This window comes from Hippopotamus amphibius, chromosome 17 (genome assembly GCF_030028045.1).
Source record: "Hippopotamus amphibius kiboko isolate mHipAmp2 chromosome 17, mHipAmp2.hap2, whole genome shotgun sequence".
Taxonomy (NCBI): domain Eukaryota; kingdom Metazoa; phylum Chordata; class Mammalia; order Artiodactyla; family Hippopotamidae; genus Hippopotamus; species Hippopotamus amphibius.
This window is the reverse complement of record NC_080202.1, coordinates 40390084-40416516: the sequence shown is the minus strand read 5'-3', so window position 1 is coordinate 40416516 and position 26433 is coordinate 40390084. Positions and strand designations below refer to the sequence as shown.

Genomic DNA, 26433 nt, shown 5'->3' with positions numbered 1-26433 from the left:
GTAGATAAACAACTTCCAGATCAACAAACCTTGGCATAATAAGATGTTCCTCTGAAAACTGGCCCAAACAGTAATGAGGAAAAGATACAGGGGCTCAAAACAGCATATGCCTGGGATAGGGGTATAAAAGTAAGGGCCCCGGAGAGCTGTCCCAGTCAGGCACCAACTTCTGAGCACTCACAAGGGAGCAGAGGCACCACCACCATGTCTGGAAACTGCTTTTCTAGGAAATGCCCCTCTGTACCAGCCATCTCCCTCTGCTCCACAGAGGTGAGCTGCAGAGGGCCTGTTTGCTTGCCCAGTTCCTGCCGGAGCCAGACATGGCAGCTGGTGACTTGTCAAGATAGCTGCGGATCATCCAGCTGTGGCCTGCAATACTGTCAGCCCTCCTGTTTCATGAACAGCTGTGTCCAACCTGTGTGCTACAAGGCTACCATCTGTGAGCCCTCCTGTCCTGTGAGCAGCTGTGCCCAGCCTGTGTGCCGTGAGGCCACCAGCTGTGAACCTTCTTGCTCCGTGAGCAGCTGTGCCCAGCCTGTGTGCCGTGAGGCTACCAGCTGTGAACCTTCTTGCTCCGTGAGCAGCTGTGCCCAGCCTGTGTGCTGTGAGGCCACCATTTGTGAGCCCTCCTGTCCCGTAAGTAGCTGTGCCCAGCCTGCGTGCTGTGAGGCCACCGTCTGTGACCCTTCTTGCTCCATAAGCAGCTGTGCCCAGCCTGTGTGCTGTGAGGCCACCATTTGTGAGCCCTCTTGCTCTGTGAGTAGCTGTGCCCAGCCTTCGTGCTGTGAGGTCCCTTCCTGCCAATCAGTCCTCTGTGTACCCACTTCCTGCCAGTCCATCCTCTGCAAACCTAACTGTTGCCAGCCAGTGGTCTGTGAGCCCAGCTGCTGTCCAGCTGTCTGCACTGTGCCTAGTTCCTGCCAGTCAGGGATCTGTGAGCCCACTTGCTGTCAGCCGGTGTGCCCCACGCCTGGCTGCTGTCCATCTGTCTGCTCTGTGGCCAACAGCTGCCAGTCTGTCTGCTGCGACTCCAGTCCTTGTGAGCCATCTTGTTCAGAGCCCAGCATCTGCCAGCCAGCAACGTGTGTTTCTCTGGTCTGTGAGCCCACCTGCGTCTGCCCGGTCTGCTGTGTTCCAAGACCTTGTGAGCCACCCTGTGTCTCCAGCACTTGCCAAGAGCCCTCTTGCTGCGTCTCCAGGATCTGCCAGCCCCTTTGCTCTGAGCCCAGCCCTTGCTCACCAAGTGTCTGTGTGTCCAGACCACGTCAAGCTACCTGCTACGCAGTCAAGCACTGTCGGTCCATCTCCTCTGAGCCCATTTCCTGCCCGCATACATCCTGCAGACCTCTCTGCTGCCGCCTGGGGTCTTCTGCATCTGCCGTCTGCCAGCCAACTTGCTCTCGAACTTTCTACATACCCAGCTCCTGCAAACAACCTTGTATGACTTCAGTTTCCTACCGCCCAATTTGCCGCCCAATCTGCTCTGGACCCATCACCTACAGGCAACCGTATGTGACGTCCATCTCCTACCGCCCCTCCTGCTATCGCCCATATTACTCCATCCTGCGCCACCCGGCCTGTGTCACTTCTGTCTCTTACCGCCCGGTCTGCTCTCACATATTTTGTGCTGATTCCTGCAAAAGGGATTGCAAGAAGTCCACTTCCAGCCAACCAGATTGTGCTGATTCAACGCCCTGCAAGGCAGAGGTCTCAGAGACCAATCCCTGCCAGACCACTGAGGCCAAGTCCACTAGACCCACCACCCATGAGCCCACAGCCAGCCAGCTTGCTGCCACCAAACCTGCCAACTGCTGAACTGGCCCCACCCCACCAATTCCTGCAATGTATGCCTCCAGCCTGAGAGAAAATTTGACTGCCCTCCCTAAAGCTCATTCTGACTTAAAATCTTTTTCTTTCTGCACAGTCACCTGCCATCTGCTTATGCTTCAAAGAACTCATCAGAAATGTCAGTTTCCTAATAGTCCAAATGAAGGCCTCCTGGGCACAAGAGGGGGATGTTCTGGGTTCTTGTCTGCTGCTGCCATTGAGCTGAGAAAGGCTGCTTTGCCACATCATCTCAAGTCCCTTTCCTGGCATAAATATTTTTCTGTCCTCACGCATATGCCCCCTTGCTGTGTGTGCTCCCCTTCCTTGGGGACCTCTTCCATGAGGTAAAGATACTTAACTGTCCAATAAACATGCCTAAGTTGAAGTGACATGCTGTTCTCAGTTATCTTGTTCATGTCATATTCTCATCAGCTGACTTTCTTCATCTTTGAGAGCAGCTTCACTCAATCCATTCATCCATCCAAGAAGCTTTATTAGATAGCTGTTAGGTGCCAGGGACTGTGATGGGTTCTAGGAATGAAAAGACAAAAGCTTCAGCCCCACTCTCAGGAAGCTTACTCTCTGATGGAGAGATATGCAGAGAGGCAATTACTACATTCCACTGTGCTAAGCCCTGCGGTAGAGGCAAGCATAGGGCACTTTGAACTCAGCAGGGCATGGGGAGAAACAGGTAAGAATTCTTGGGGGATGTGATACTAAAGCTGAGTCTTTCAGCACAAGTAGGAATTAACCAGTTAGAAACCAGGAAGGAAGAGCTTCCCAGGCAGAGGGAACATATATAAATGAATGGGGCTTGTAAGCACACTACTCATTAAGCAAAGCTTGGGCAGAGGTATACTTAGAGGAGTGGTGAGCTCTAAGGTCAGAGAAGTAGACAGTGACCTGCTGTCATTGGGCCTTGTATGCTGGACAGAGGCGTCTTGGTTTGGTGCAGGGCAGATGTGAAGATATTGAGGGACCATATGCAGGGCAGAGACATGAAGACTACTGGTTTTTGAAATGTCCCTCTGGCCTTGGTGTGGAGAGCTGAATGGTGGAGCATGGACTTGGACATAGGGACACTGAGGGGGAAGACAATGGCTTTGGGGTCCACAATGAGATGAAAACAAGTGGGGAGGTCATACTTACAATAAGGAAAGTAACCTGGATTTCCTGTGCAAGAGCATTGATATGTTCTCTTAGTCCCTATAGGACACACTCTTTGTATAAACTCCATACATACCCTCTTACAATCCCCAAGGACAGAGTCTCTTCAAAGTACTTAGAGCACAGATCAAAGGGCTATCCCTTGTCCTCAAGGTGCAGCTTGAGCTATCCTAATCACAAAAGGGGATAGCTCAGGTCTTCTCACCTTTGGTACCACTGACATTTTGGGTTGGATAATTCTTTTTTGTGAGGACTGCTCTTTGCATTGTAGGATATTAAGCACTATCCCTGGCTTCACCAACTAGATGCAAGTAGCATCCCCTGAGTATGATGATCAAAAATTGCCCCCCCAGGGAGAGGGGCAAAAATCACTCCTGTTTGAGAGCCATTGGGTTAGACAAGGACATAGGGAGAAAGTCAAAAGTGAAACTTATCCTGCACCTTGGTGTTGGAGTTACTGTCTACTGGGCCATTGGTATCTACCTCTGTCTCCTTCCAGAGTCAAGAGATGATTTGGCCAGGTTTTTAAATCTCTGTGTCCAGCACAGACTCAGTGTTTCATGTAAATCACAGAATTTGTGTGAGGTGAGATTTCATTTCCCCTATTTTATAGATTAAGAATATGAAAGACAAACAATTCAAATGCCTATCAACACAGACAAGAAAATTGTGGTATATTCATTCACACAGTAGAATATTATGCTGCAGTGAAAACAGCTGGACAATGACTACATGCAACAAGATGGGTGAACCTTACTACTGTAGTGTTGATTGATATAAACAAGCCCCAGAGACCATATATATATTTAAAGTTCAAAAACAACACACACATACATATACACATATGTATAATACACCTATATACAAATATATACCTTATAAAATCTATCATCTATCATTTATCTATCTATCTCTCTGCCATCTATCTATCTATTTATCTATCTATCATCTATCTATCTACCTATCTATCATCTATCATCTATCTATCTATAAGGGAATGACAAACACAAAATTCAGGATAGTCACAGCTAGGGTGACATACAAATGACTAAAACCCAGTTTTGTCCAAGCTTGTGTTTTTCCGCATCAACATATTTCTTGATGTGATCACAACAGCTCTTGGTGTTATATTAGAAGTCTTTAGTGTCTTGAACTATTGTTTGAGAGGTTGTTTTGTTTTTTTTTTCTCCAGCTTTATTCAGGGATAATAAAACTGTGAGATATTTAAAGTGTACATTGTGATGATTTGATATACATATTTATTGTGAAAGGATTCCCCCAGCTGGTGAATTAACACATTCATCACCTCACATATTTATCCTTTTTTTTTTTCTGGTGAGAACACAAGTTCTTTTATATTTATTTATTTATGTATGTATTTATTTATTTAACAATAAACTGCATATATTTAAAGTGTAAAATTTGATTTTTTTTTCTTATTAGTAATGTATATATGGCAATCCCAATCTCCCAATTCATCCCACCCCAACCCTCCCCCCTCCACCGGCCCCGCTTTCCCCACTTGGTGTCCATATGTTTAGAACACTTAAGTTCTTTTAGCAAATTTCTGCAATACAATACAATGTTATCAACTATAGTCACCATGCTATCCAATAGATCCTCAGACCTTATTCATCTTAGAGTTAAAAGTTTGTACCCTTTCACCAACCTATTGAGACGTTTCTTTAAGAGGAAGGGAAGCAAGAGCAGAATCAGAGAAAAATGGATGTGAAAGTGGATTGCTTTGAAACAATAAAAGTGGTATGTATGGATATAGGATATTGGCACTTTTTTTCATATTGAAATTTACATGCTTTCTGAAACATGTTCCCATTTTGATTGACCTATTTGGTAAGACCAAAAGTATTTCCTCTTGAGAGATAAGAGTTTGGGGATGTAGACTTTCAGGAATAAAACATAGTGCAGGGATCCCTGCAGTTTGCAAGATGCTAAAATGAATAGCAATGAAATGGAGGGCAGAGGAAGTGATCAATGCCATGACATGAAAAGCAATTGCCAAGGAAAGACATTTTTATGGCAAGGGTGGGGATTTTTCAGGCATCATAGTGATCAGAAAAATTTCTCTTCCTTTTAAAACAAGAGCAAAGAGGAGGCATTCTGTAATGGGTGCTTTGAAAAGCAGCTTCCAGATTTTCCAGCATTTTCAATAATTGTGAGGCAGACCATAGTAATAAAAATAACCTAAGCAATAGCCATGCAGTTGATTGACTCTCAGTACTTTGAACACTTGAGTAATGAGCTAACATGTCCAGCAGACTGAATTTACAGCAGAGCCAGAAATCAAGACGAGCACTGTTTGTGTCCCAAAGCCATGATCTCTCCATTCCATCATGCATCTCCAGTGTGAACCAGGCCAGGATGTGGACCAGTGTGGGATGCTTAAGTTGGTTGATGATGCAGAGCCAGGACCAGCCCAAAGGAAGAGGGGGAAAATCAACAAAGTCCCTCATGAATTTCTCTTGGATGAGATTGATTTAATACAAAAATCACTTTACAGAGATGTCTTTTTTTTTTTTTACAGAGATGCCTTTATATCACTTTTAGTTGTGTTTTATAAAGTTATAGAATTCACATCTGTTGACTTCATAATGTGAGTTTAATCTTTCTTGATGAAATATTTTGCAGTTTTAAATTTCCAATTAAAAGATTGTCTTTGGGTGTACTTATACCAGTTTGATCTAGCTGATGATTACAGGCACTGGAGTGGGCAGATGATCCCCAACATGGGTCCTGGACCACCTGCCCAGTGCTGCTGGTCAGTCTTCAATCACTGTATTAGAGTCTTCCTCCCCACCTCCAAAGTTGAGAGGTCTAATATGTGGTTAAGATCAGTGGTTTTGGGGTCAGCCCAACCTAGGTTTGAATTTTGTTTCCACCCCTCATTACTTGCACAATTTGGGGAATGCGATTTAAACTCTCTGAGTTAGTTTTGCCTCTAATTGTCACCTCTAATCTAATGGTGACAATTACATCTACTAACTAGGATCATCTCAAAGATTCAGTGAAAAATGTAGTCAAGGACTTGAACATAGTAAGTATGCTATTGTGAATGAAAAATATTGCCTGCCATATCAGTAAACAAAGGATGTTGCAGCCATCAGGCCACCACATTACAGCTGCCCTGATGGTAAGTCCTGAGGGAACTCAGGATGGAAACAGAATGGTGCAGCCACCCTAACAGTGCACCCTGAGGAGACTCAGGATGAGAAAAACACAAGGTACTGGCCCCAGGTAGCTGAGGTGAATATCAAAGGAATCATTTCAATGAGCCCAGATGTTGCATCTTTCCATGCATAAAAAGCGCTAGCTTCATTAACTTGAGATGTCTGGTTTTCCTTGATTAACAGTAAACTCTTGATGGTCTGACTACCTGGTTTTTGTTGCATAAACTCCTATCTATTCGTGCCCTGCCACTGGATTTGGACTTGAGGATATGGAGTCGGGGGAGGGGAAGCTGGGATGAAGTGGGAGAGTAGCATTGACATATATACACTACCAAATGTAAAATAGATGGCTAGTGAGAAGCTGCTGCATAAAACAGGGAGATCAACTCAATGATTAGTGATGACCTAGAGGGTGGGAAAGGGAGGGTGGGAGGGAGGCTCAAGAGGGAGGGGATATGGGGATATGTATAAATACAGCTGATTCACTTTGTCGTACAGCAGAAACTGGTGCAACGGTGTAAAGCAATTATACTCCAATAAAGATCTGAAAAAACAAAACAAAACAAAACAAACAAAAAAAACCCTCCTATATATCCCAGCTCTCCTCTTCCCTCCTCAGAATAGTTCTCAGTGTCATCTGAGATGCTGTGTCCTGGGCTTGAATCCTCAGAATGTCCACCGAATAAAACATAACTCTCCACTTTTAGGTTGTGCATTTTTTTTTTTTTTTGGTCAACACTATAAATGAAAGTCATTACTACCCTTTTTTTTTTTTAATTAGAGGTACTAGTAAAGCTGAATTTCAGGAAAGCCAAACAAGAAGATTCTAGAAAGATGTGGGGACACTGAAGTGTCCCTTGGGATGCACGACCTGATTTTCTGTTTGCCATCTCTGATATCCTTCCTCAACTGGGTCAGAGCTTCATTTCCTGATTGAATAAATGATGTGGAACTGCATTCCTGGAGGAAGAGGGAGCTGCTTTGGCTGGGCTGTGGCCTCTTGATGAGATGTTAGCCTGGGGAGAGGCCTGCTTCAGGGAGACTGGAGAACAGGTATAAAAGAGACAGCTTAGCTCAGAGCAGGAGCAGTGGCAAGGAACACAAACTCAGCCATGAAAACCCCCAAAGCAAAAGATGAGTTCTTAAACTGGAGACAATATCTCCCAGGCTCCTGAAGCCTGCTAATCAGATGTTCGTATGCAAATGGGTGGAAATAATAGCAAGGAAAGATGCTCTGTGTGCCAACACCACTAGTGAAGGACTATAAAAGCTGCTACCTATTAGATGTCTTTCAAACTCAGGTATACTGAAGTTGCAGCCTCCTGGCAAGGTTAGTACCAGCACCATGGTGGACAGCTGTTATCCTGGAAATGTCACTGCCATTCCAGCTATGCCCACCATCTCCATATGCTCAAGTGGTAGCAGCTTTGGGAATGGTATCTGTTTGCCTAGTTCCTGTCAGAGCAGAATGTGGAAACTGGTTACATGCCAAGAAAACTCTCAGTCATGCGGCAATGCCCCAGGTGGCTGTGAACCTGCTTCTTGCCAACCTACCTGCCTTTCAGCAACTTCTCGTGTGGGTTTTGTTTGCCAACCCATTTGCTCCTGCATGGCCTGCTATGAACCTGGCACTGGCCAGTCTCCTTGTCTGGTTAGCTCATGCCAGCCCTCCTGCTTGGAATCCATCAGTGGTCAGGCAAAGTGCCATGAACCCAGCTCCTGCCAACAACACTTCTGCCAGGATCCTGTCTACACATCTGGATCGTGCCAGGCAGCTTGTGATCAATCAGTCTGCTGTGACACTAGGTCTTGCCAGCCCTCCTGCTCTGAGGTAACTTCCTGTCCTGAAACATCTTGCCCACCAACTGTCTGTGCAACTAACCTGTGCCAGTCAACTTGCTGCCAAGGAGGTTCATGTCAATCCATTAGTGACCAAGATCAGCCCTGCAAATTAACTTATTACCAACCTATCTGCTACATTGTTAAGCCTTGCCAGTCAGTTCCCTGCATGCCTGTTCCCTGCCAGCTGTCTATTTGGGCGTTCAGTTCTTGCAGTCCTACTTGGTGTGTGTCCTCCCCTTGTCAGACACTTCATTACCAACCAGCCCCTTCCACATCCTTCATCTGCCAGCCAGGGGCTAATGGCCAGCCCCTTTGTTCTGTAAAGAACCCTTGCAAACCAGCTTCTTGTGACACTGTGATTTCTGGCCAACCAACTTGTGGCGAATCCACTTCCTGCAATCAGAGTGGCTGCAAGTCCCCTTCCTGCCAACCAGCTTGCTGTGTGACGGGTTTTGGCAAATCATCCAGTGGTGGCTCCAGTTGCTGCTGACCAACTGCCCCAAGTCTCTGCAAAGCCAGCACCAGCTTACCCACCTCCTGCCAACCCAGCTATGAGTCCAGCTTCTGTAAGGCAGCATTTCCTTGAGGGAGCACTCTTCACACCACCTCTGAAGTCTGCTGCTGTCTACACATGCATAGCCATCCCATGGTGCCTGCCTCCAGCTGAGCAAAAAGACTGCCTGCTTGTTACCTTTACTCCGAGTCCGGACACACATTCCCCCCAGGTGCTGATGAGGGCATTTATCTTGAGACCCTTCTTAACCGAGGATAACCTTTCAGCAAGCATGGTCCATGCTATAGCTTGCATTTCCTGATGTTATCATTTCATTTCACTTCAGCAAAGCCCTTTCTCCAGCTTTTCTTTCTTTGCATGCTGCCAAGTCTTTAAGGAGACTCTTTTGCTGCCCACGGCTAACAGAAATGTGACTGGTTAAGCATAATGAATAAGACACTCACAGTGCTTTCATTCCTTTTAATATATCCCTACGTAGATTTCCTTTAGGTCCATTTGAATACAGTGACCTTGGGCCCTCCAAATCACTATGTCCGCATTGGTCTGCAAGGGTAGCTGGTGTCTAGAATTATAGATGCTCAAGCTGGAAGTGAGTAAAGACAAAACATTCCCTGGCTTCCAACCTTTACATCACCGAGACTTCTTTTGAGTTGGGTGACCTCAGTTTCCCCACAGTGAATAGACTTGGGAAGCCAGAGACAGAAATGGTCCAGGGAAGCCATAGATTAAAATAAACATGAAATTTCAGCCATGGAGAATAACTAAGGGTTAAGTCACTTAAAACTGGTTTCAATGGTCAATTCACCTAATGGCCAATTTAAATAAAATTAAAAACTCTTCAGAAAAGTTTAGCAGGTATTGCTATGTTTTTGACATTTTAAGAGGCAGTTTTAAAAACAATTAGTCTAATGGAACTTTTGACTGAGTTTTGTTGTTTCTAGAGTGTAATTATTGAATCCAAACATTTTTTGGATTGGTTTTCTTCGGGGGAAAGCTTAGAGGAAGATTTATAGTGTGTACCTGTAGAAATGGTACAGAGTCCTTCTTGAAAGGGATCTGGCCTCCCCTTTAATCAAGGGGCTCTGGGTCTGCAAAATGGTTTATCAAATCCCCACAATTCTTACACAGGTCTATAAAGGAACATATGAGGATATTCACTGCAGCATTTCTGTGATGACATAGATTTTAAAGGAAATCTCTTGTCCACCACTAGGAGAACAAGGAGTGGATAAGCAACAAGTCGTGATCCCTTCCAGGGGGTATTGTATTGGGCTGGTTCTCCAGAGAAACAGACACAATAAGAGATATATATTCTCATTAAAAGGAATTAATTTACATGATTATGGAGGTTGGCAAATCCAGATCTGTAGTGTGGGCTGGCTGGCAGAGACCCGAGAGCTGATGGTGAAGATGAAGTCTGAAGGCTGTCTGCTGGGGAATATGCACTAAACAGAATAGCATAGCTGCCTTTTGGAAGAGAATGGGGCATAAGGAGAACAGGAATTAAGTTAATTGATATGTAAGAAAATACAGAATAAAAATAAGAGGGAATTTGCAAAGACCAAAAGTGATAACGTGCCACATAAAAAATATAACTGATTCAATTATTTGCAACTGAAGTTCAAACAGAAAATTAAGGAGAAGAAAAAAGGGGGAGAGTGATCTTGATACGGCAAAAGAATTACCATGGATGGAATGTCTTCTAGAAATGGCATTTGGATGGATACTCTATTTAAATTCTCTCTCCCACACCTTCCATGGAGATTCTTCAGTTATGCTGAGGAAGGCTGAGGCTTTGGGAAGTGGAATGCATCTTACCTCAGTCCTGAACAGAATTTTCAACAATGTCCCTTACATTGTATTGTTCCAACATTGTTCCTTACAATAAGTTTAAGGAATCACATCTCCTTAAATTATTTGCTTATTAATACCAGAATCCTTGACATATGTGAAGTTTCAAATTTTATCTTGCAATGGTATTTTGACCCATCTAAGTCTATCTTATTCTTTTTATCTTTCCAATTATGGATTTCTTTGTTGTACTAGCAAGTCTTTATCCTGGCTGCTTGCCAACACACAAACTGCACATTTTAAGCATGTCAAGTGTAAAAGGTGTGTTGGGGAACCTTGTATTTCCTCCTATGCTTGGCAACAGTTTAAATATCAAAGCATTTATTAGCTCCTCTTAGGTTTGCTGGAACTTGTTCATAAAACATCCAAATCTCCAATTATAAACATTATTCTGCTGAACCTGAACATGCTTATAACAAAATCCTCATTTATATTTATGTCCTGGGTAGGGGAGCAATTTTAGAAATACAGGGACGTTTTGAGAAAAATATAGGCATGCCTTGTTTTATTGTACTTGACTTTATTATGCTTCACAGAAATTGCATTTTTTTTTTTAATAAACTGAAGGTTTGTGGCAACCCTGTGTTGCCTATCGGGGCCATTTTTCCAACAGCATTTGCTTATTTTGTGTCTCTGTGTCACATTTTGTAATTCTTGCAATGTTTCAAACTTTTTCATTATTATTATATTTGTTGTGGTGATCTGTGATCAGTGATCTTTGACATTATTGTCATTGTTTCAGGGCACCATGAACCACTCCCATATAAGATGGTGAACTTAAGATGTGTGTGTTCTCCAACAGAGCATTGTAAAGCAATCATACTCCAATTAAAAAAAAAGTGTGTTCTGATGAATGGATAAAGAAGATGTGCTATGGATCTATATACACAATGGAATACTACTGAGCCATAAAAAGGAATGAAACAGTGCCTTTTGCAGCAACATGGATGGACCTACAATTATAATACCAAGTGAAGTAGTTCAGAAAGAGAAAGACAATTATCATATGATATCACTTACATGTGGAATCTAAAATATGATACAAATGGATTTATTAACAAGACAGAAACAGACTCACAGACATAGAAGACAAATTTATGGTTACCAAAGGGGAAAAGGAGGGGAGGGATAAATTAGGAGTTTGGGATTAGCAGATACAAACTACTAATTATAAAATAGATAATCAATAAGGTCTTAGTGTAGAGCACAGGGAGCTATATTCAATATCCTGTAATAAACCATAATGAAAAAGAAAAAAAAAACCTGAATCACTTGGCTGTACACCAGTAACTAACACAACACTGTAAACCAGCTTCAATTAAAAAAAAAAAAAAAGATGTGTGTGTGTTTTGACTGCTCCACCAACCAGCTGTTCTCCCATCTCTCTCTTACTTTTTGGGCCTCCCTGTTCCCTGAGACATGACAATATTAACATTATGCCAATTAATAATGTTAAAGTGACCTGTAAGTGCTCAAGTGAAATGGAGAATCTCTAAGTTTCTCACTTTAAATCAAAAGCTAGAGATGATTAAGGTTAGTGAGGAAGGGAAGTAAAAAGCCAAGAGAGGCCAAAAGCTAGGCCTCTTGGACCAAAAAGTTAGCCAAGCTGTGAATGCAAAGGAAAAGTTCTTGAAAGAAATGAAGAATGCCACTCCAGTGAACACATGAAAGATAAGAAAGTGAAACAGCCTTATTGCTGATATGGAGAACGTTGTAGTGGTCTGAATAGAAGATTAAACCAGCCATAATATTCCAAAGCCTAATCCAGAGCAAGGCCCTAAATCTCAATTCTGTGAAGGTTGAGAGAGGTGAGGAAACTGCAGAAGAAAGTTTGAAGCTAGCAGAGATTCTTTCATAAGGTTTAAGGGAAGAAGCCGTCTCCATAACATAAAGTGCAAGGTGAAGCAGCGAGCACTGATGTAGGAACTGCAGCAAGTTATGCAGAAGATCCAGCTAAGACAATTAACAAAGGTGGCTACAGTAAACAACAGATTTTCAATGCAGATGAAACAGGCTTCTATTGGAGGAAGAGGCCATCTAGGACTTTCAAAACTAGAGAGAAATCAACTCTTGGCTTCAAAGTTTCAGAGGACAGGGTGACTCTTTTTAGGGGCTAGTGCGACTGGTAACTTTAAATTGAGGTGAATGCTCATTTACCATTCTGAGAATCCTAGGGCCCTTAAGGATTATGCTAAATCTACTCTGTCTTTTGTCTATAAATGGAACAACAAAGCCTGGATGACAGCACATCTGTTTACAACATGGTTTACTGAATATCTTAAGCCCACTCTTGAGACTTACTGCTCAGAAAAAAAGATTCCTTTCCAAATGTTACTGCTCATTGCCAATGCACCTGGTCATCCAAGAATGCTGATGGAGATATACAAGATTGATGTTGTTTTTATGCCTGCTAACATAATATAATATCCATTCTTCAGCTCATGGATCAAGGAGTCACTTTGACTTTCAAGTCTGATTATTTAAGAAATATTTTGTAAGGCTATAGTTGCCATAGATAGTGATTTCTCTGATAGGTCTGGGTGAAGGAAACTGAAAACCATCTGGAAAGAATTTCCCATTCTGGATGCCATTAAAACATTCATGATTTGTGGTAAGAGGTCAAAAGATCAATATTAACAGGAGTTTGGAAGAAGTTGATTCTGACATTCACAGATGACTGAGGGATTCAAGACTTGATTGGAGGAAGTAACTGCAGATGTGGTAGAAATAACAAGAGAACTAAAATTAGAAGTGGGGCCTGAAGATTTTTCTGAATTGCTATAATCTCATGATAAAACTTTAACAGATGTGGAGCTGCTCCTTATTGAGGAGCAAAGAAAGTGGTTTCTTGAGATGGAAACTGTTTCTTTTTAAAATTTGTTAAAATATTATTTTTTAAAGAAATTTTATTGGGATATAATTGACATAAAATAAGTGCATATATTTAAAGTGTACAATTTGATATTTTTCTCTTATTAGTAATGTATATATGGCAATCCCGATCTCCCAATTCATCCCACCCCAACCCCACCCCCTCCCCACTTTCACCCCTTGGTGTCCATATGTTTGTTCTCTACATCTGTGTTTCTATTTCTGCCTTGCAAACCGGTTGATCTGTACCATTTTTCTATATTCAGCATATATGCATTAGTATATGATATTTGTTTTTCTCTTTCTGACATACTTCACCCTGTATGACAGTCTCTAGGTCTGTCCATGTTTGAGATGGAAACTGTTTCTAATGAAGATGCTGTGAAGATTGTTGAAATGACAACAAAGGATTTAGAATATTACATAAACTTAGTTGATAAAGCATCAGCAGGGTTTGAGAGGATTGACTCCAATTTTGAAAGAAGTTCTGTGGTGGGTAAAATGCCGTAAATAGCACTGCATGCTATAGAGAAATTGTTCATTAAAGGAAGAGTCAATTCATATGGCAAAGACCACTGTTGTCTTATTTTGAGAAATTGCTACAGCCAGGCCAAGCTTCAAGCAACCACCACTCTGATCAGCCAGTAGCCATAGTGAACTAAGGAGAACAGACCCCTTTCACAAGCCTGGATTTTCACTGCCAGACGCTGACATGTTGACAGCTCATGGAGGCAAGAGCCTCCACCGGAAAAAAGATTACAATTCGCTGAAGGCTCAGATGATGGTTAGCATTTTTAGTAATGAAATATTTTAAAATTAAGGTATTTAAGGTATTTACAGTTTTTAGACATAGTGCTACTGTACACTTAATAGACTACAGTATAGTGTAAGCAAAACTTTTATGTGTACTGAGAAACCAAAAAGTTTGTGTGGCTTGCTTTATTACAATATTCGCTTTATTGTGGTGGTCTGGAACTGAACCCACCACTCAGAACTGACATTCTTCATTATGTGATTTAAATTCTGGTTCCACTCCCAAGATTTTTGCTCTCCTCAAAGCACTTTCCAATTATTCGACATTCTTTTAAAAGGTACATCTTCACAGCCTAACTCAAGATCTAGCTGCTTTTTAACCAGCCCAGGATGTGAAATAGTCATCCTCCTTTTTTGAGTAGATCCCATATTTCCCCCAGGTCATGTCTGCCTGATGATATAATTAAGTACTATTCTTTAAGTTAGATATCTCAGTCCCACGAGGAAATTTGCTGGAATCTGAATGACTAAGTCTCTATTTAGTGAAGTGGATTGTGTCTTCCTGCAGGGGTCGTTTCTGTCAGTCCCCAAATGGTTTCTTGGTCTCTGTGTTGATATTTTCTGTTCCTGTATTTGCATGCCTATTGCTAAGTTCTTATTCCTACTCCAGTCGTACTAATATCTTTATTGTTCTTGTATGGCAGACAGAGTTCTTCATGTTCAGATTTAACACCAACTTCAGATATATTGCTCTTTAAGTTGAGTCCAAGTTAGCTATAGTACTTCCTCCTTAGCAAACTCCGGATGCTTTGCGTATCTGCAGAAAAAACTACCCAGTGGATCTGTCCCAGGGTCTCAGCTTGAATTTGGGGTGGAGTGTTTTATTATTATTGGATGAAGTGAGATGCTATCATTGGAAATGAGACATGTCCTTGCAATTATTGAATTCGGTCTATATTTCTGCACTCTCTTCATAAGCTGTTCTGAGAGTCCTTTTTAATTGTCCTGCTGAAATCCAGATTCATTTTCTACTGAATTTCATCAATCTATTAATATGACAAAAATAAAATTAAGTTATTTGACTTTGTCTAAGTGGTCCCATGTTCTTTTTCTAGGGGTTCACAAAGGGTCTTTTGAACAGCTCACTCTATGATTTGTAGAAACTTGAAATGCAATGGCATTTGCTTGTCTCAACACATTCAGCATCTCTTGTTCTCTAAGATTCCTCAAAATCAATGTGTGGAGACACTGCTTTGTGAAAGATCCCCTGTGTTCTCCTTACTTGCTGCAAGTAATAAATCCCTCCTTCTCCCACTTAAGAAAAAAATCAGTGTGTGGTTTACTTCCAATCTCTGAGTGTTCTGGGACATAATGTGCACAGCATACACTGGCATGAGTTTATTTTGAGAGTCTAGGCATTTGTAAAATCTAATTGTCCTTGTAAGTGTTTTCCAATTTGATTATTTCCCAATAGCTGAAAAAACAGACACCAAATAGGAGTCTTTCTAGCATAACTTTCACATTCTTTGTGCTACATTCCACAGGGAGATCTCAGATCTTATCTCATTCCAGGTCTCAGCATGAACTAAGGAGAACAGACCCCTTTTACAAGCCTGGATTTTCATTGCCAGATGCTGACATGTTGACAGCTCATGGATCATCAGTTGGGTGAGGGGTGGATGCAAATGCATCATGTAAAAATTTTTTTTTGCAGGATCGTTCTGAGGAGTTTACTTCATATTAAGCTTCTTGGTGTTATTTTGAAATAAGGTTTGATTTCCTTATTTAAATCAAAAAGAGTTAAGCTCCTCTCTCTCTCTCTCTCACTGTTGCAGGCTTTCCCATTTAGTTCAGAATAAAAATTTACAATCTTCATTTTTCTTTTATTATAAAAATAACTCAGGAGTTCCCTGGTGGTCTAGTGGTTAGGACTCTGGGCTTTTGCTGCTGTGGCCCAAGTTCAATCCCTGGTCGGGAAGTGAGATCCCATAAGCCGCGTGGCAAAAACAAATGAACAATGAAACAAAAACTCACACTTGAGGTAGGAAACAAAAAATGGAAAGCCCTAGTCTACCAAAACTCCTGCACATTGTGCTCCACTGGGGCAAATTACTTGTTTCTGTTCATTATGCCCTAATCATGGGCTTCTCTTTCCCTTTACTGATGGCTGGTTGTTTTCCTTATTTGAAAGGTGGAAGAAAAATAAAAAGGAGCATTGATTTCTATATCTCAAGCACAAACACAAGATTATCCACACAAAGTAATAGACTTTTGTTTGATGGCATCCTTACTGTGCTTATCATTTCATAAAAAACATATCTTTCCATGTGTTTTCTACTTTTGTCCTTTGTGAGCATCTGGAACTTCCTTCATTTTTCTCATGGGTGTGTACCATCCCTATTTAATGCCCAGCTCATGAACCTTTCTGCCTAATTAAATTACTGTGCTTTAAGTTAGCCGCCACCAGGAAATTTGCTGGTATTTGAATGTGGTGGCTGTCCTCCTGTAGGGACCACTTTTGCCACTCCTCAGATAGTCATTTTTAGATTATCAATTATTTTTGATCTACAGGAATGAAAATTTCATATGGTTCAAACTAACATATTTCCTACTTGGCCTTTTTCAGTCAAATTCTAATACACAGCTCCTTATAACTCTCTCTGATATCTTTATATACTGGAAAGTATTTTAAAAGGCATTAGGACAATAATCACACTCAGGAGAATACGTTTTAGAGAATTAAGATGACCTAAGCCATTCTTTCTGCCAGTGTCTTTTAGAATGAAATTTTGCCTGTCATTTTTCTGATTCTTTTGATATCTATTTGATAACTAAGGTACACATCAGACTTGTCCTGAGAAATTCCATTCTTGAAGAGCAAAAATTATTATTTATCTTATCTTCATAATCCCAAATGTGAGATTGCCATAATGGACTTTGATAAAGACAGGTAGGGGGCAAAAGAATCTGTGTGATGATTGAGGCAACTTCATAAAGGTCAATTTTGAAATCAGTGACCCAAAAGGAGTCATCCCAGTGGCTGTGAATAAGGAAAATAGAATGAAGGCAATGTCTAAGACATACAAATGGCCCAAAAGATACTTGTAAGGAGCCTAAAAGATGAGTCCCAAATGTAACATTTAGAATTTTCCTGTCTGTGTGATGTAAGACATTTGGTGTTATTTTTGTCAGTCTCATCAGTTTGCCCATATAAATGGGTTCATCTTATAACAATAGTCCCATGACATCAGGAAGTAGATTTCCTCTTATAAACCAGTTTCTCAGAAACTTTTGGGCAATGCCCTGAACTTAGTTGGAGCTGGGGAAATACTTGATGATAGTGACTTTATGATACATAGCCTAGAGCTGTTACAAACAAAATCAGAAAGTTGCTCTTTAGATGGGCTCCTTACTTATACTCCAAGGCAGCTCAGAGTGGGATCCATAATCCTTGTCCAGTGTCTTCAAATTTGGCCTCTTGTCTTTGTGTGTAGGAATAGAGTGGAAGAATTTTGTAAAATATAAAATACCCCTCAAATCTAAGGGCTTGTGAAAGACACACTGTGCACACAATCTAGGTCACTAAAGGACATACAAGATGAGTAGAGTTTATTAGGTGATAAATCGGGAAATGCCTTAGTTGCAAAGAAGACAATTCAAATGACTGTAGAGGGTAGAAAGTAAATTATAAGCACAAAAATTGTAAAAGAAAGACATTTTAGAGGTGGAAAAATTAATCATTTATTAAGACAATCAGTAGGGGTGAATGATGGGGATAGAGAATCTTATGCCTATCCAATTTCTAATGACACTCATTAGCTAAACCCAAACTATCACTTGTGGCCATAAAACCCAACTTTTTGACAAGGGCAGTGAAGACTTAGAGTGTTTTCTTAAGTCAAATCTTTTTATTTCCCTGGTAAAGTATTATTTCACCTAAGGAATAAATGTAAGTAGCCTGTTTTACATGTATCTCAAACCATCGGAAAAGGAGTTGACACCATTGAACTAAACTATCAGGAAAGAGGGGGAAGGAAGAGTATGTCACTCAATGTAAGGAGGTCCAGCTAGCATGGATACATCAGGTGCACATTTCTTAGGACAGATATGTACAAGAAAGTTAATACTTACCAGTTTAGAGCAAAGAGAAAGGGGAGAAAGCAACAATTCAGGCACTAAACAGAATGAAGACTCAATAATTTGAAATATAGAAAATGCTCTGTTATTACAAAACAACAAAAACAATAATGATAAATTCTGTATTATATAGTAGGTAATTGAGCAATAGCTGAGAGATTGTTTAAAGTCTCCATGGACATTGTAAGATACTAAGATTTAGCAAGCAAAACAGCTCATGTAATTCAAATCCTGGTACATGGATGGCAAACTCTGGGACACTTACTACTTCCTGAGCGAGTCTGTTTCATACCTCAGATGGTATGAAAATTATCTCTGATATTGATACCCATCTAATCTCTTTATGTCTTAGATTCTCTATGATTTAAAAAATTTTCAAATATCACCAACAAGGGTTCAGTGTTCTCACTTGGAAGGTATCTTAGTATCTGAGAAGCAATTTGCCTAAGGATATCAAACTAGAACTCATTTAGAGAAACTAAATATTCTCCAAACTGTTTTTACCCATGTGGAGCTATGAATCTCTCTTTCCAATTTTCTTTCTACACTTCTATGTTCAAGTATTATCCTTTACATACATACGTGAAATTGAGAAGTCCTCTTTTCTTAAGTCATAATCATAATTTTACCAATGGATCTTAATTGAAATCTATTCCTTCTTAAAATCACCTGTTTGTGTGGGGAAAAATACTTTTTGGAGGGAGGAGTCTTAGTTGTTTGTTTTGTATATTAAATATATTTATGTTTTGCTATAGTTACTACTATTGGGCAATTAAAAGGGAATGCTTAGGCAGAATTGGGTTAATTTTGCTGAAAATCAACCTTAAGAGGTAGAAGATCATTTGAAATTTGTCCCTTTCCATCTTAATCTTTGTTCCAGGCAAGAATCTGAAGGAGGCTAAACAGCTTGGTTTTTCAGTATACCCTTATCTTGGGTAAGGAATGGTTTTGTTTAGAAGGAGGGTCTGAAGGTTTTCTGGCCAGCGACAGTTACAACCATTGTGAGCACAGCCATAATGAAGGAGAGGTGAAGCATGCCTGCTTTCCTTATCAAGTTTACACTCTCTATACAACTTAGACTGTTTTGATCTATGGTTTGGGCATGGAGGAAGAGTCTCATAATGGTCCATGTTGGTGTTATAAATCAAGGGTCCTCAAACAAGAAGACCTGGGGAGAGATAACACAGGATTCTACCCCACCTGTGAAGGCCTCTAATGGAGAGATTTTAGGAGAGGTTGGGAAGAGTTGGCTGTGTCAGTTCTGAGACTGGGCAGGACATGCCAGGGCCCTGTTTCCATGAACATTTGTTGATAGGCATTTAAAAAATATACTCCTTAGATCGTTCCATAAATTCTAGGTAAGGGGGTAGCGGGATGAAAAGAGATGACAGTGACCTGAATTGTGGGTTGATTTATGAGTCTGGCAGAACTGGCAGACGCCAAGGAGCCTTGAAGCCTTGGACAGCTCAGACAAGAGATTGGAGATCCAAGGTACTAAAGGTCCAGGAAAAGGGAGAGGGGTGGGCTGATGGCACAAATACCAAATGCTCAAGGGATTTGAGCATCAAAGGCAAAAAGCCTATGTTTGAACCATGATATCCATTATGAAACATGCCCCTGTTTGCAACTGTGTCAGATTGATAAATTGAGCCTTTTAAATTCCACTTAATTTAGTCCCTCTTTAGGAATGAATTAGGAGCTTAGGAGCTCAGGAGCTCAACTTCATGACAACAAGAACCTAAAGCCCAACAGTTAGCCTTCTAAGCATAAGGCTCCCCAATGTTGCCTGAATCTAATAGAGTGGGTGGGTGGAGAACTACTAAATGGGAATGAAAGGACAATTCTGATTAAAATCTGCAAGTGATCAGAGACATGAACACATAAAACCTGGCTCAGTTATTTTGTCCTATGTTGAAGACACCCTCAGATGACCTTCACAATCCTAATAAGATTATCCATGTGGCCTCTGGTCACTGGATATGGGAAGAGATTGGAAGTGCTTTGTGAACATGTGAAATGCTTTCTTAAGGAAAATTTTTAAAGGACTCAGGGCTCATATTAGTTAGAGCTTTTTAAGATGAGTAGACATTATTAGGAGATTAAACAGGAAGGCCCTATTGTAGCTAGAAATGTTATTCAAAGTTATCATGAAAAGTAGGAAAAAGGATATAAGAATAATTAAGTGATTGGGAAAAACATTGTTATGTGGAGATATTGAGCAACTGCATTTACTAGGGCCTGAACAGTCAGCCTTGAGGATATGGTTTTTAAAGATAGATTAGATTAAAAGACTGAACTGGGATCTCATTGGGAAGGTAGATCTTATCATTTGCAAGGTGTCTCTAAACACCATTGACTGAAAAAAAATGCACAACCTAAAAGTTAAGCAATAGGTTTTATTCAGTGGCCAAAACTGAGGACTTAAGCGTGGGACTCAGAGTTATCTACAGACTGCTCCACAAAGGCAAAGGGGGGAGCCAGGATATATAGAAGTTTTTGCAACAAAGACCAGATATTCAGAACATCAAAAATTACTGTTAAAGAAAACCAGATATCTCAAGTTAAGGAATTTAGTGCTTTTCTTTTTAAAAATTTTTATTAGAGTATAGTTGATTTACAGTGCTGTGTTAGTTTCAGGCATACAGCAAAGTGCATCAGTTATACATATACATATATCCACTCTTAGAGATTCTTTTCCCATATAGGCCATTACATGGTACTTAGTAGAGTTCCCTGAGCTATACAGTGCTCTTATTAGTTTTTTATTTTATATATAGTAGTGTGTATATGTCAATCCCAATCTTCCAATTTATCCCTCCTCCATCCCTTACCCTCTGGTATCTATTCTATACTGTATATAAAATAGATAACTAATAGATAACCATAAGTTTGTTTTCTACATCTGTAACTATTTATGTTTTATAGATAAGTTCACTTGTACCCTTTTTTAAGATTCTACATATAATATAAATGATATCACATACAAAGCAAAAAGACAGCCCTCAGAATGGGAGAAAATATTTGCAAATAAAGCAAGGGATTAATCTCTAAAATATACAAAAAGCTCATGCAGCTCAATATTAATGCTTTTCTACGTATGGGAAGTTGCAAGAGTCTGGGCTCACTGAAATCATTCCTTCGAAATGCACCTCAGCTCTCTGGGGCCAGTATCCTATGCTTTTTTATCCTGAGTTTCCTCAGGGTGCACATTGAGGGGTGGCTGCAGTGGCTGAGGGCTTGGCAATGGGTAGCTGTTTTGTCTCCATCCTGAGTTTCCTCAGGCCTCACGGTCCAGGCTGGCTACAGTGGCTTGATGGCTGCAACATCCTTTGTTTATTGATATGGCAGATGGCATTTTTAGTTCACACCACCTAAGCTGGGGCTACACAAAGAAACTGAGACATTGTGAACATCTGTCTGACCAATTACAACCAGCAATTCTTAATTTCTTTAGTTGTAGAATATCCCTTATTTTCCCAGAACAATATTTATATTCATTTACTGAAGTGGGAATTATTATCATTTTACTTCTGATTCTTAATCCTGTATTTTCGGTGTAAATTACCTCCAAGCCTGAAAGATATCTCTTTCTTTTGTGACTAATTTGACTTTGAAATAGCTTTTTTTGGTTGTAATTTCTAGGAGTTCTCCCATTCTCCTTAAATTAAATTAAATCTAGCCCAGAGAGTGGGCTTGGAGTCTAACATTCACTCCTATTTCAAGCACACACACAAGAAAAATCCCAAGGTGTACTTTCTGAACCACGCACTAGAGATTCCAAGGAGAAGAGTTTCAGCGATGACAGAGCTGAGCGTTCTCCACATTGAATGAAGGAAACAGAAACTGAGACTGATTTTCTGAAATTAACCCTTGTTCTTTCCCTAACCACATTACATTGCACTAGAGTGCTTAACCTAGAGTTTGCCTTTCGAGTTCCATCCAAATCATAAGAAGAGTAAACTAACTATAGTGTAATCACTAGAGTCACTCACAGGAGGGAGGGAGGAATACAGTGGGTGTTTCACTCACAACAAGTTGGAGATGTTAGATTATAACCTGGTGAACAAAGAAACAAAAATAAGAGTCAATGCAATATTCTGATGATAACTCTATGTCAGTGAGGATTCTCTTTATTTGTACAAATACTTGGAAGAGAAAAGAAAAGTAAATAAACCTAAGTCATCCCAAAATACAATTAGAAATTTTATAATTAGCCAATAGATATTATGGTAGAAATGAGCCAAAATATAAATTTCGTCATAGATGTTCACAATGCAGTGTGTGTGTGTGTGTGGATGCGTGATCAGTGGGGACCACAGTGAGATACCACCCAAGAGTCAGAATCTACATTAAAAAGGAGCAAAACCAAATTATGTAAAGTCACCTTAAAAAGAGGGATGTCTTCAAAGTCTGAGGAACTGGCTCAGATCTGATTGAAGGTATAAGAAATGTGAAATTAAACTGAGGACGTTGATGAACACTGGAATCTCAGAGTTAAGTCAAGCAAATGTTGGCAGTGCCCAGCCAAGCACACTGCTCAGGGGAGATGCAGAGTTAGTCTTGGGACTGTGAGTTTTCAGGATCCCCTGGGGAGACCTATTGTGAAATGAATGCATCCAATGCCATCTGACATTTAGTTCCTTTAACTTCCTGTGCTGACTCCTTGCTCATGTGTTGATTGAGAAATTCCTGCTGCAGTTAATTCTCCTGTAAGTTTGTAAACAGTTGTCCTTGCTTTATGGGCTTGGCTAAAGTGAGTCTGCTCCAAGAACTGGCTTCATGCTTAGTATGTAAACAAAATTGGGTCTCCCAGAGTCTGAAGGTTCAAGGCCAGTTCCTGGTAACTTTATCAAGGCAATGAATTCTGCCTTGATTGCCTTTTGGGAAACAGCATTTTCCCCCATCTCCAAGGGAATGACCATTATCATTGCAGTGTGTGTATGTTCTTTCAAGCATTATGTGTATGAATGTTTATGAACTTCAGAGAATGATAATGAATTAGCAACCAACCAATCAAAAAGGCTGGGGCAAGGCAGAGGGTGTTTAGGGATCTCAAAGAGTCTCAAGCATGGAAGGAATCCTGATAAACTTTCTGACAAGTAGTTGTCAGTTCCAAAGCTTGAATGTCTAGTAATCAAAAATTCATACACCCAGGGTTGGTTTGTTCCATCTTTGGGAAGTTCTTTTAAAGAGTTTCTCCGTATTAGAGGTTACACTTACACTAGGCCCCCTGAACTTTTTCTCCATCAGCAGCATCAGGGACTGTACAATCAGAATGTCATTTCTGAGCATTTTCCTACCCTTATTAGCTCTGTCCTTTATTTCTGTGCCCTTTGCCAGGAAATCACATTCCTTTCCCCCTAAACGTGGCAATTATCTTTCTGCTCTTTAGAACACAGTTCCAGTCAAGCAAGCAATGCTCCTGGCTGGTTATCACAAAGTTTAAGATAGTCTGTCTGTAACAAGTTTATCATCATTAACTCTGCTTATCAGGTCCTCCTCATTGTTAAAATCAAGTTCAGAGTGATTTACCTGGATGCTTAAGAACTTTCTACTCTGTTTTAGTTACACTGAGATCCCCCCATGCAATACCCAGAGATTTGGATGTCCCTTCATCACTTTTCCTGGCATATATGCCCATTTTTGATTTGTATTTTCAATGCTTCATCAGTTCTCTGTGTCTGGTCAGAAAGGCTGTATAGAAGGCCCACTTAATGGGAAGCAAGTCTGGCGGCCTCTTCACAGAATCCCTCTGCCCTGTGAGGTCTTCTAGGACCTAACAAAGGAAGATGGCTCTGACCACAAAATATTCTTTTCCTCCCAGAGCCAATATCAGTTCTTTTCCCCGGAAATATCTGGAGATCCTCTTTATTCTTCAGTTCTCCTTCAGAAAACATGGCTCCCACTTTAGAGGACCACACTTGTATCTATTATACCAACCATGGCTTCTAGGATTGCCAGGTTTCTTTTATTTTCTTTATTAAATCTTTCCATTTTCAGCTGACACTTTGATAGTGAATCTCTTCAGCTTCACCTTTGTCTTACAAAACCCAGAAACTGGTTGGATCAGAGGGTTACGTACTCATTGCTCAGTTACTTCAATCCCTAGGACTGTAAGTATGTGATTTCCTTATGAGGTTCTAATCTTAATTGATCTCAGTTTGGAAGCACCAAAAATGTCCTTTCTGTGTTTTTGGAGTGTTTTTTGGTCTTTTTTGGGGGTATAGGTTTTCCAATGGCTAAAGTTGTGTAACTCATTACACCAAAAGTTCCTGGTTTAAAAGAAGTGCTTATTTCATTCATAGATTCTGTGGATCAGGAATTCAGACAGAGATGCTTCTAGGTCATGCTCCATGATGTCTGGTGCATGACCTAGAAGACTTAAAGGCTGGGGGATCTAGAGTCATCTGAAGGCTTGTTCACTCATCTGGAAGTTCATGCCAGCTGTCAGCTGGGTGAGTTGAAATTTTCTCCATATGGTCCCTCTGCATGGACTAATTTCGGCATGCTGGCAGTCTTCCTCCAGAGTGAGCATCCTTAAAGAGTCAGAGAGCCAGGAAGAAGTTACATCCTTTTCATGACCTAAACAGGAAGTCACATATCATCCCTTCTATTGTTCTCAGAGCAGGACAGTAGAGCAGTCACAAGCCCCAGCTCAGATTCGAAAAGAGAAAAATTTGCCTGGTAATCTCTGGAGAGTAAGCAGCACTATAGCTATTGCTGTGGCCATTTTTTGAAAATGCAATCTGTGACACCAGATAAATGAGACTAAGCAAGACTGCCATTTCCATGACATGGAGGAAAAATATTGTAGGTGAACCTGATTTTCATTGTCCTATGATAGTGTCAGGAAACATATGATGGAATGAACTGCTCAGCTGCAGACCAGAGCCCTAAGGCAATGAGAGTCTCGTTTCATTTTCTTGAACCAAGACCAGATGCTATTTTTCATTGGTGTGTGGGAAATGGAGTTGCGAACTGCTGTTTTAGGTAAAAAAGTGATCTGCATGTGCAAGGTATTATGAGGTAAGTCAAAAACTATCCTCACTCCAGTTATATTAAAACTTCTGTTGGCCATACTGTCTTATCAGTGCTTTCTGTTCAAGGCTACTGTCTCCCCAGTCACTGCTGTGCAGGTGTGACTGTGTCACATCAGTTCATTTGTAACTGTGGTACAAGCAAAAATGGATGCCCCACTTGTGATTTGCACAAAAGAAGAGCAGCGTGCAGTGATTCGATTTTTGTGGCCTGATGGTGTGCCCGTCTGCACACTTCTGCCCACATTGTTGACACTCTGCAAAATCTTTGTTTTGAGGTGTTAAAGCATCCTCCCTATAGTCCTAATCTTGCTCCTTTGGACTTTTACCTGTTTGGTCCCCTGAAAGCAGCCCTATGAGGATGAAGATTCACTTCTGATGAAGAAGTGAAGACAGCAATGCATTCACGGCTCGCAGCTCTGCCTAAAACATTTTTTAATGAGCGAATACAAAAGCTTGTTGGCAGATGGACAAAGTGTGTTGAAAAGCAAGATTATGTCGAAAAATGGTGTATTTACCTTTTCTAAAAGTTAATTAAAATAAACTCTACAGCCAGATCGTGGGTAATTTTTGACTCACCCTTGTATTATTTCCATTGGCGTACAAGCAACTCAGTTTGCACACCTTCCCCAGACTCAGTCACCAGAGTTATTTCTACTTTCAGTAAAATCTAAATAAAAATGCTCTGGGTCAGGACTTAGACCATCCGGTACTGGGTATTGAACCCAGTTCTACCAACTGTTAACTCTTTGACATGAGGTAGATGACTTCTCCCATTTGTAAAGTGGAAATGACCATCCTTGCTCTGTCCAATTTGTGGGGTTCCAGTGAGACTAGAAGAGATAATATGAGATGCAATACACATGTAAGGACTTTGAAAGGAACAGCCATGCAAAACAGGATCCCAGTGTGTGGTCCACAATAGTAAAGACTTTTGGAAGGCAATTCTGATCATAAAGTGATCATAAAGTGAGCATAAAAGTAAGGAGCAGGACACAGGAGTAATGAGCATATTGATACGATGTGGTTGATACTAATCATTTGTAGGGATACTGATCAGTTGCAAAAACTTAAGAGAACAAGCCTAAGCATCTGCTTTTTAAGATTCTTAAAGAGAAAGGATGTGATCACTTTTCTAAGACTGAGATCAAGATTTTTTGTTGAGGATAGTTGGAGCTCAGCAAGCAGCTGGCACAGTGAAATAAGGAAGACAAAAATCAAAGTGAAGCAGGCTCCATTCTACTAAGAA

General features: G+C 40.7%; 2 protein-coding genes across 2 annotated transcripts; both read left to right on the top strand.

Annotated features, from left to right (window-relative positions):
- The first annotated feature begins 204 nt into the window (after nucleotides 1-204).
- Nucleotides 205-1815, top strand: LOC130839759 (keratin-associated protein 16-1). The gene has a single exon (XM_057714143.1). The coding sequence runs from the start codon at nucleotides 205-207 to the stop codon at nucleotides 1813-1815; it is 1611 nt and encodes a 536-aa protein (XP_057570126.1).
- A 5709-nt stretch (nucleotides 1816-7524) lies between these two features.
- KRTAP29-1 (keratin associated like protein 29-1) lies at nucleotides 7525-8511 on the top strand. Its single transcript, XM_057713822.1, has one exon. It carries the CDS (start codon nucleotides 7525-7527, stop codon nucleotides 8509-8511), a length of 987 nt encoding a protein of 328 aa, XP_057569805.1.
- The last annotated feature ends 17922 nt before the right edge of the window (nucleotides 8512-26433 follow it).